Below are 9,671 nucleotides of genomic sequence, written 5' to 3'. Positions count from 1 at the left end.
CTAACATGGTTACATTTTTAACGTTTCTTTATGGTCATAATATTGTTAAAATGAAACCATCAAATGGTCTATATATTTCGTGAAGACGTTTAAGTACCCACGTACTATCTTTGTTTGTTTTTCTCTGTTTATGCAATGGGGCTATATTTAGTAGAAAGCTTCACTCCACGTGTCTCATTCTATAACCATTTATATATGAAAGATTCAGCAAGTTTTGCAAAGTAAGATGTAAGTGAAATAGGGCGTAGATTTTGCAACGTGGGTACACTGTAAAAAAATAATAGTCGAAATAACTCAATAAAATTGAGGAAAAGAATTGCCTTATTTTTATTAAGTAAATATTACCTACGGCATCTTAAGTAGAATTTACTTATTTTGCTGAATAAATTTTTACTCAGTTAAATCGAGTTACATTAACGTAAATAATTTAAGTATTGTAATCATTTTAGATAATTAAAAAAAAGCTATGATAGGATTACATATTGCACGATTTGGTACCCATCTAATCTAACAAATAACATCCACTGATCATTCACTACTTCTATTTAAGATTAATCACTAATCACTAACACTACTTCTATTTAAGATTTAACCGTATATATATATCTACCACCATCACAAACTATTACATACGCTTCAATTCGACACATATTGAAAGGCTCCAAATTTTATATATACTTGCTCGTAGCATCTTAAAAGGAAAATTGGTTGACAATTTCCTGAAATATCAAGTTTTGATTTGTTTTGAACTGGGTAACAATTACAAATTGTCTTGTCTTTGCTTAGCCATGTTAAATGAATTAGTAAATGTTTTAAAGTCCTTAAATTTTCATTCAACCACAAACAAGAATTGTTTTATTTAAAAAAGAGTTTAATTTGGTCTTAATGAATATTCATAAATTATGTAAATATTTCTATTACGCACTGCATCGGTCATTACTTTAAAAAGATAAGAATAATCAACATAAATTGTTTGAGTAATACGTATAATTTCTGATTTTGAGTTAAAATTACTAAATTAATACAAGCTGAAATTACTTAAAGTTCTTATGTATTTGATTTTACTTAAATATTCCACGTATGTTCTACTAAATTGAAAGTTTGAGTTAGCAAGACTTAAATTTAGTGCGTAAGTGGCAAAACTAATGTTTTCAAGTAAATTCTACATGGAAAAAAATACGTAAAAATTACCAATGAACAAATTCTTTTTTACAGTGTAGTTGTGACTTAGAAATGGGGCCTATTTCAGCTTGTTTCCAGAGTAGGGGGACAATAGAGCTCTGAAACGAGACATTCAGAATGTCAGTCATTGGGATACACAATTCGTAAGCAAATTCTCGTATTATTTTTACAGGTAGGTCTCCAGAAATCCCAGCTTTACGTTGATTAAGAGACTGCAATTGCTTGTATACTTCAAAAGGCTGCATAGAGTACAATGACCATTGGACAAGTACAATGCGACGGTAAAAATGCAGGCAATTTACATCTATCCAAACAAGGAAGATCAGCTGCTACAAAGGAAAAATGATCATTTAGTTGTAAAGAGAAGACCCATGCAGCCTCTTTTACTTCTTGAATTCCAAATTGGCGCAAAACTGAATCATAAAGAGGGTACAATTCATTGAGTGTGCACATGCACAATGGTATGTAGTTTTATATCAGAATTTGGAGGCCATTTTGAAAAATGGCCGCCAAGGCCACCACAGGCCATATCAGAGATGGCATCATATCTAAAATTGCATGTTTTGGTATAAAGTACGTTTGTACAAAGTTTCATGCTTTTACCACAAATTGCACAATACTTCCACCTATCCGCTGGACTATGAGGTCCTAAAACGCAGTTCTGCGCACGCACACCCTGCCAGTCTGGGTCACTGCACGCACTAAGCACCGCCTCCTCGCACTGCTAAGTCGTCACGCATAAACATACACTAAAAATAAACGATCACATGTCTTTCACATTCATCTCCGCTACATTACTGCTAAAAGAGGTAACAGTTTCGGGAGAACCGCGGTATATGAACTTGATCGAGTTTCCACGAAATTCAGGTTGCGCGCAAAATCTTGCTCGTTAATTTATAGCACTCCGCGATCTTCTCTGCAATCAGACCCATAGCACGGTTTGAATCATAGCAGATACCACACAGTCGATACTCTTAAGCTGTGGTTGCACTAACAGGCCTTCAAGAATAAACAGCCCCAAAGGTTGGAGTATTATATGATCTATAAAACATGTCGGCATTGAAGAGAAGCCCCCGAAATGTCCGCAGTCCGCGCAGCACAGCGGCCATGGTCAAACACCTGCCGTCTGCGGTGGCCGCCTTACTGCAGCCGGGCAAGGGGCCGGCAAAGTTGACCAAATTCGACACCCCGGGCGGGGAAAAGTGGATGACCTTAACCGAATTTCTGTGGAACATCAGTCAGGTGCAGGCGCAGGAGGCACTCAACACCGACTTCATCCAGGGCATCAAGAGTGGTCTCCTGGATCCCACCAACTACGGTGAGTTCTTTTATTTGGGTGACTACTTGGTACAATTCGGCATGTTTTAAAGCTTCGAAGTCCTTGCTTTTTTCAAATTAGATTCTTAAATTGTTATTATAAGATAAGTTATGAGCTTTCATATAAGACATAAACACTGGCAAACCGAGCACCGACGATAAGTTACTAGTTTAATAAGTTTCAATTTTTTATTAGGAGCAGGATGCTCCTAGTTTTTAGTATTGATGTCTGTCAATCTTTTCGCCTAATACATCATCTGTTAAAGTACAATTCCACTCCAAAAATAATTTACTTTAAATAGAAGCAGAAAAATCAGACAAATAAATCAAAAAAAGTTTGAGTAAAATCTGATAACTAATACAAAAGTTATGAATTTTTGAAAAAGTATTTAAAACTCTGAAACAATGAAAATCACTACACAAATTGCCAATTTGGTTTTCAGTTTGTGACGTCATGTCCTCACTATTTATCAATTGTTTTATATAGTTTAATCCCATTAATTTATCTTTTTATCCCCCAAAACTTGATTTCCCCATGCCTTTGCCCAGGTTACATGATTTGTATCATATTGCGTGCATGACATTGCATAAAATCTCTGAACTTTGAAGAATTGATACTATTTTCGGAATATTGTATATTCATAAATATTGACTTTTATCTGAATAGTTTATCAAAAGTCAAATTTGTAATGATAAAACTGAAAAAAAAAACTCTATATTAGTGCATCCACACAAAAACATATTCCTATCAATCTAACTTGGATGCTAGTGTGAAGAAATAAGATTCTTAGGGGGAAATAGGAAATTCGTAATATGAATATAAAGAAAACAATTAGTGGATAGTGAGGACATGACGTCACAGACTTATGAGTGAATGTTCAATTTTTCTTGTGATTTTCATCGTTCCATAGTTTTACAGACTTTTTCAAAAATTCATAACTTTCTTATTAGATATCCGATTTTGCTCAAACTTTTTGATTAGTTTCTCTGATTTTTCTGCTTCTATAGAAAGTAACTTATTTTTTTGAGTGGACTTGGCCTTTAAAGATACTATGTCCCTTTTGCAGCCAACATCAAATTCTCTAGAACTTTGCAGGAATTATGAATATGTCATGTATGTCCTATCTGTGAAATGTAAACGTTAGCAATGTCCTAATATTCAAAATATGCAAGGAAATCCGTTTACTTGCTAGACTTCACTGTCAGACACTTTTGAGTGACTGACTGGCATTTTTTCTTCTTTGGTAATAATAAACATAAAATTTGGTACAATGGTCTGAAAATCATAAAATTACTTACTGGCTCTATAGCTCCTAAGTCGATTCGACAACTAATAGTCGTTATTTTCCATCTTGAAGACATTTTCAAGCTCCCTTTTTTTTTAGAGAAGTTCTAAATTAGTATTATCTTTCAAATGCCGTTGGAATTTAACCTTTTCATTTGTTTGGCCTGCAAAGGGGACATAGTACCTTTAAGAAGGCCATTCGACCAAATAAAGTGCAGTGTATTTCTTTCGGTCAAAAATATTTTTTTACGTTATTCGCCGTTTGTAGAGGTGAGAACCCATTAACTCAAAATTCTATTCATAGTTGGCGCTTTGCATAAAATACAACCACAGAACTGTTGAGAATAAGAAGAAATAAACCTTGTATGGAGTGATTTAATATGGAAACCAATTTAAGCTTGTCATCTTCATAGAGTCAATTTTTCAAAGAATAAAAAACACCATGTTTATGTAAACAAGTTTAATTGGATATACATTGGTCGTTAACTTTAAAAGTACGACATAGTAGTGGCAGAGAACAAAACATTTACGGGCTGTGTTCATACCCTGTGGCCTGTGCCATGGAATAACAGTCTCGTCAACGTTGGAGCCCAAGCCAATATCCGGGTCACGAGAAAATAGCGTCAAACCATTATGTGCATTTGCACACTTTATCATGTGCTTATTTCGATCGTTGGAATCGAAATAAGCCACTGTGTTCAAGTTGTGGAGGTCTTAAAATACAATTTTCGCGAAGATGACTGCATTTCAGACGAAAATATTTCCAAGGAGGATTGGAACTGTCATCTTTAAAAATAGCGAGCTTTCAGATTAAAACCAATTGCTCACTCTTCTCACCATAAACAAAGCTATATCCTACATTTAATCCACCAGGTGGCTACACAGTTCAGGACGCCGTGTACTGCGATAATGCCACTGGCTGCTATGAGAAAGCTGAGAGTAAAGCCACCGATGAAGACCTAAAGAAATTCATTGCCGCACGCATAGAAAGTTACGCTGAGTAAGTGTTTGGTTAAAATAATATGGGTGTGGTGGGTGGTGGTGTGATTGATCGTTTGATTGATCGATTAATTGATCGCCTGATTTATTGATTGGTCGATCAATCAATCGATCGATCTAGTGAGTGAGTGAGTAAAATACAGCTTATCCAATTCGGCAGTGGATATATAGTCAGTATTGCCAGTATAGTCTGAAACGATGATCTGCCTGCAGTCTTCTCTGATTCATGAAAGGTTCTCACTTCTCACACCCCCGCGGAGGCGATCGATGATCATGGGTAAATTCAGAGGATAAGCATACACTTTTTGCACCCCCCTCCCGGGAAAAAGACAGTCATCTTATCTACTGCCGAAACTGTGTCGTTAGGGACTTTTAGATTCGCACGAAGACAACTGGGATTGCTACGATCGACGTCCTTTTAATGCACTGCCTTGAATAGACATAACGCGTATCAGTCCACGCAACTTTTTTTTGGCCTGCAAATGGGACATTGTACCTTAGACACTGAAAACCTCGTTTTCAAAACTGGAAGTGTGCAGATTGGCGCTGTTTTCTTAAATTTGAAGCTCGTCTATATATTGTTTTTTCAACCAACCTGTATGCTCATGATTGTATTTGAAGGTACACGGAGATAATGTTCAAAGAGTGGTACATCAAGCACCCAAAAGGGATTGCCATGGGAGACGCCGCTGCCTCCTACTCTGAATTCGAGCTGGACGTGGCTACAACGGAGGAGCCGTTTTACCTGCTGATCGCCATGTTGCCGTGCGAGAAGCTGTGGGGGTGGCTTGCTCAGGAGATCAAATCAGGCATAGTAAGAACAGGCCTGAGTAAGAATATAGACCAGATCCATTAAGCCCAGCCCCTTTTCTTAATGACCAATCCCAGCCGCATTTTAAACGCACTCACACTCATGGAACGGTCGTGATTGGTCAGTTCGTCAAGGGGCGGGGCTTTATGGATTATCGTATTCAGCTTGTTAAGAATCCAACAATGTATTGTTGGTCGCCAAATCATTTTGCACACGGCCCCTTGCTGTATTGCTCCAAAACTACGTCATATTTCATATCCCATTGTTTACATGCTTACTAGTTTCGTTTCGTTCTGTTCAAACTCTGGGCACACAGGGTAACCCTCACGAAGACATGTTTTGTTTGTTTATCCTGATGAAAATAAAACAATAATTAATTGATTGAGTATTTATTTTTGAAGCCGGATGGAATTTTTGAAGTTAAAATTGTTGTGATGTACACAAGTTTTTTTGGATCGATCAAACTAAAACCGCCATCAAATAAAAAGGGCAAAACTGAAAACTAAACGAAATTCTGTATAATTATTTGTCCAAAGTACGGGTTTTCACGTTACGTATTTTTTCTTGTGCAATTATAGAATGACACCAACGTGTACAGTTTCTGGATACAAGATAACCTGCCGGGAAGCCATACACTCGCGAATTACATCGACGAGAATGCCGAGAAGTTTAAAGTGGATCTAAAGAAGGCCATGAAGATCTACAAAGATGGTATGCAGTGCGAGGTGGATTTTTTCACTTCGGGAACAATCGAGGAGGTAAACTGAATGGTCTGAACGTCCAACGTTCCAACTGTGAGGTTGCAACACTCTTAATTAATAAATTAATGCAAAATTACACATGATCGAAACCTACTTGGTGAACGTTAGGCTCCGTCATTTTTTTGCAATTCTATTAAGCGCAATTGATACTGGAATACTCTTTTTTATAATGTTTTTTTAGCTCGTGGCAATTGTAGCAGGTTTATGGCAATTTTTGGAAAATCGCGTTTTATTCGTAGAATTTAGTTTTAAGTGGAATGTTATCTGTAACATACGATCATTAAGTATGTGCGTATTAAACCTATGTACAAAATAAAACATGGAGGCGTATTGGTGCGAATCAAATATTATTATGTTGATTGTACACGGTAAATGGTCTTGGTCAAAATACTAAAAAAAATAGAAAGAAAAAATAGCAACATGTCACCACCAGCTGACAATTTGGAGTTTGTGATTTGTTTTTCCAAAAATAGGGATGATCAGATAACTGGGTTCGAATTTTGGAAATCATTGCCTCCAGGCCGTTTAATCAAACGGCTGTTGGCTCAAACGGCACAATCAAACCTCCCACTACAACCCCCATTCCGGTGTTGCACATGTGTTTATTTAAACCGTTCGCTTGGCGACTGCAACCGCACTTTTGACTGGCCGTTCCCGAATCCATAAGAGCTTGACGAACTGACCAATCACGGCCTCGACAGTGGTTTGAAAGAGATCGGTCCATGCGAGTGAAACGATTCGACCTGCTTGGAATGCCACTCCCACATATTCTCGCACACAAAATGTGAACCTCTGTAGCTGCATTTTGAGGAATGTTTCCCAATTTCGGCTTTCAAAATTTAAATGCCACAGTAACGAAAAAATAAGGAGCTCTTCAGTGTTACCAAACTGATCCTTTAATGTGAAGAAAAAAATACACTGTAGTGCCAACAACTGCGTAGAGAAAATGATTGTAGAAAAACGGGTTTAGAAACAAAATCATCCGTTTCTAGTGCTACCCACGTCCCCAAGAAAAAAAGGTTATGTTGAACATGCAAAATATTTCAAACCAAATAGCCCCTAAAGATTCTATGAGACTGAACGTTTTAGAAATGCCAACAATTTAAATTGATGCCGACTAGAAGATTTAATTTGTTTTATTCTTTGTTTCTACTAATTTTTGGGGGAATATATGACTTCGAGCAATAATTAATTTGAATAAAACCATCCACTCTTACCCTACAAGGCAAACTGAAAAATTCAATTTAAGAAATCAAAAAACCGCATTGGCTCTCAAATCCATTAGACACACAGGCCCAGACATCTGGAACTCTCTGCTTATTGTAATAAGAAACCTTAGGACATTGTATTCTTTCAAGAAGGCAGTTAACATTTTACTGTATTCATGTTCGTGTGTACATTGACTGTTTATTCAACAATGATGTGTAATCGTCCATGACCTAGCATCGTTTATCCATTCATGAATGAACCTGCATTCAATCAGCAGATGTATGAGATATATTGTATTATTACCAACGCCCCTTTTCGCCCCTTTCCTTTTCTTCTCTGCAAGTCACATTTTTTTTTAAATTGTTGTATCTAAGTTTAGGCCTGCGGGCACGTCAAGCTACTTTGCTTATTTCTGTAGCCCTCCTGCATCTAATGTATGTTAATTATGCATTTAATATATTTGTTTAATTTCGTTTATTATTTGTATACAATTACATACACTTAAAATATTGTATCAAACCATATTATGTTTATGAAAATGTATGATGAAAAAAGAAAAAAGATGCAGAATCCAATAAATCGAAATCGAAATCTAATCAAAATCAAATTACTCAAAAATTGGTCTTGGGGGAAACTTTTCTCATGGCACTCCATAGGGCCACAAATTTGTGTAGCACAGAATAGTTTCGATTTGGAAAAACGTGTTAAGTATTAGGGACATCTAAAAGCCTTAGCTATTTAAGCTCTGGCTTCCCCGAACGGCCTCCATTACTCATTTACTTAGCCAATCTTGTTTTGTCAATAGTAAGTAATTGTAACGGGTCGATAATTGGATCAAAAAATAGAAATATGTACTTCAAGTGCAAAAAGGGGCACCAAATATGTGAAGTTTTCATTGAATGAATTTTAATTGAATTGTATTTCTTTATTGTCATGCACAAATAAAATGAAGGGATAAAAATCGTCTTACGACTCACATTTGTATGAAATATGACAATACATTAACATAATCATGAACAAATAACTACAAATAACATAAATAACATAACAATGTAATATTAGTTAATGTCTCTGTTGAGAGCCGGAGGAATTATTTGTATTATTTGTACTCCCCTGGCTCCCAAGAGACAATACTAACTAAAATATATGTAGAAAATGTTCATGACAACAATCAAATAACATATAAATCGAACAAATCACAGCCAAGATCTAAAATCAAAGCAGACATAAACTAACCATACATTATATACTGGATTTCAAATAGGAGGGACAAGAGAGAAAGAAAAGAAGAGAGAAAGAGAAATGGAGAAAGGAAGAAAGAGAGATAGAGAGAGGAAGGAAGAGAAGAACAGTTCAGTGTGAGATGATACATATACAAATTCCTTCAAAACATCGCTTTGTAATAGACAGTATTATTATCGCACCTGTGCTTAGAACTGCTACATAACATATGACAAAATAGTATGCATGCCAAGAAGACAACTGTATGCTAGTACATGTACATATAGATGGTAGATACACTGTACAATTGAAAGAAGAAAATAGATGTCAGATAGAAGAGGCGAGAAGAGAGACAAGAAAGGAAGAAGAAAGAAAGAAGAAAGACAGAAGAAAGACAGAAAAGCTGAGAAAAGGAAAGAAAGGAATGGGAGGAACAGTGCAGTGTGAGATATTTAATATATTGTCGAACTGATGGGTCTCACATGTCACTAAAAAAAAAATCCCCTGTAGGACCATGCATTATGGTTCAAGGAATGCCAACATAGAGGACTTTTTTTAAATGTTGGGGATGGAGGCAAAATAAGGTCCCCAACAGGAAAAATTCCTCTGTAGGACCATGCATTATGGTTCAAGGCATGCCCCCAAAGAGGATTTTTTTTTTAAAGTTGGGGATCGGGGCAAAATGCAATGAATTATTGATAATTTATTGCATTTTCTTTGATTTTGGGGTATTTGTGGGGGTGGCCCCATACCCTAGCCCCCGCCGCGTACAGTCATGATTCAGTGGCTAAGCAATGGCATCGTTGCATCAAATAAAAGAGGAGGATCTAAGCTTTACAAATATGTGTCATTTATTAATTATAATTGTGATTAAGTTATGATAAAA

The 9,671-nt window shown here is 36.3% G+C and overlaps 1 protein-coding gene across 1 annotated transcript; it reads left to right on the top strand.

The window, feature by feature from the left end:
* The first annotated feature begins 1,918 nt into the window (after positions 1–1,918).
* Positions 1,919–7,776, top strand: LOC115918738. Its single transcript, XM_030988759.1, has 4 exons — positions 1,919–2,500; positions 4,658–4,784; positions 5,405–5,597; positions 6,173–7,776. Exons 1-4 carry the CDS (start codon positions 2,233–2,235, stop codon positions 6,359–6,361), a joined length of 777 nt encoding a protein of 258 aa, XP_030844619.1. The 5' UTR covers positions 1,919–2,232; the 3' UTR covers positions 6,362–7,776.
* The last annotated feature ends 1,895 nt before the right edge of the window (positions 7,777–9,671 follow it).

Source organism: Strongylocentrotus purpuratus, unplaced genomic scaffold (genome assembly GCF_000002235.5).
Source record: "Strongylocentrotus purpuratus isolate Spur 01 unplaced genomic scaffold, Spur_5.0 spur5_scaffold_17, whole genome shotgun sequence".
Classification (NCBI taxonomy): Eukaryota; Metazoa; Echinodermata; class Echinoidea; order Camarodonta; family Strongylocentrotidae; genus Strongylocentrotus; species Strongylocentrotus purpuratus.
This window is presented reverse-complemented; position numbering and strand designations above follow the sequence as displayed.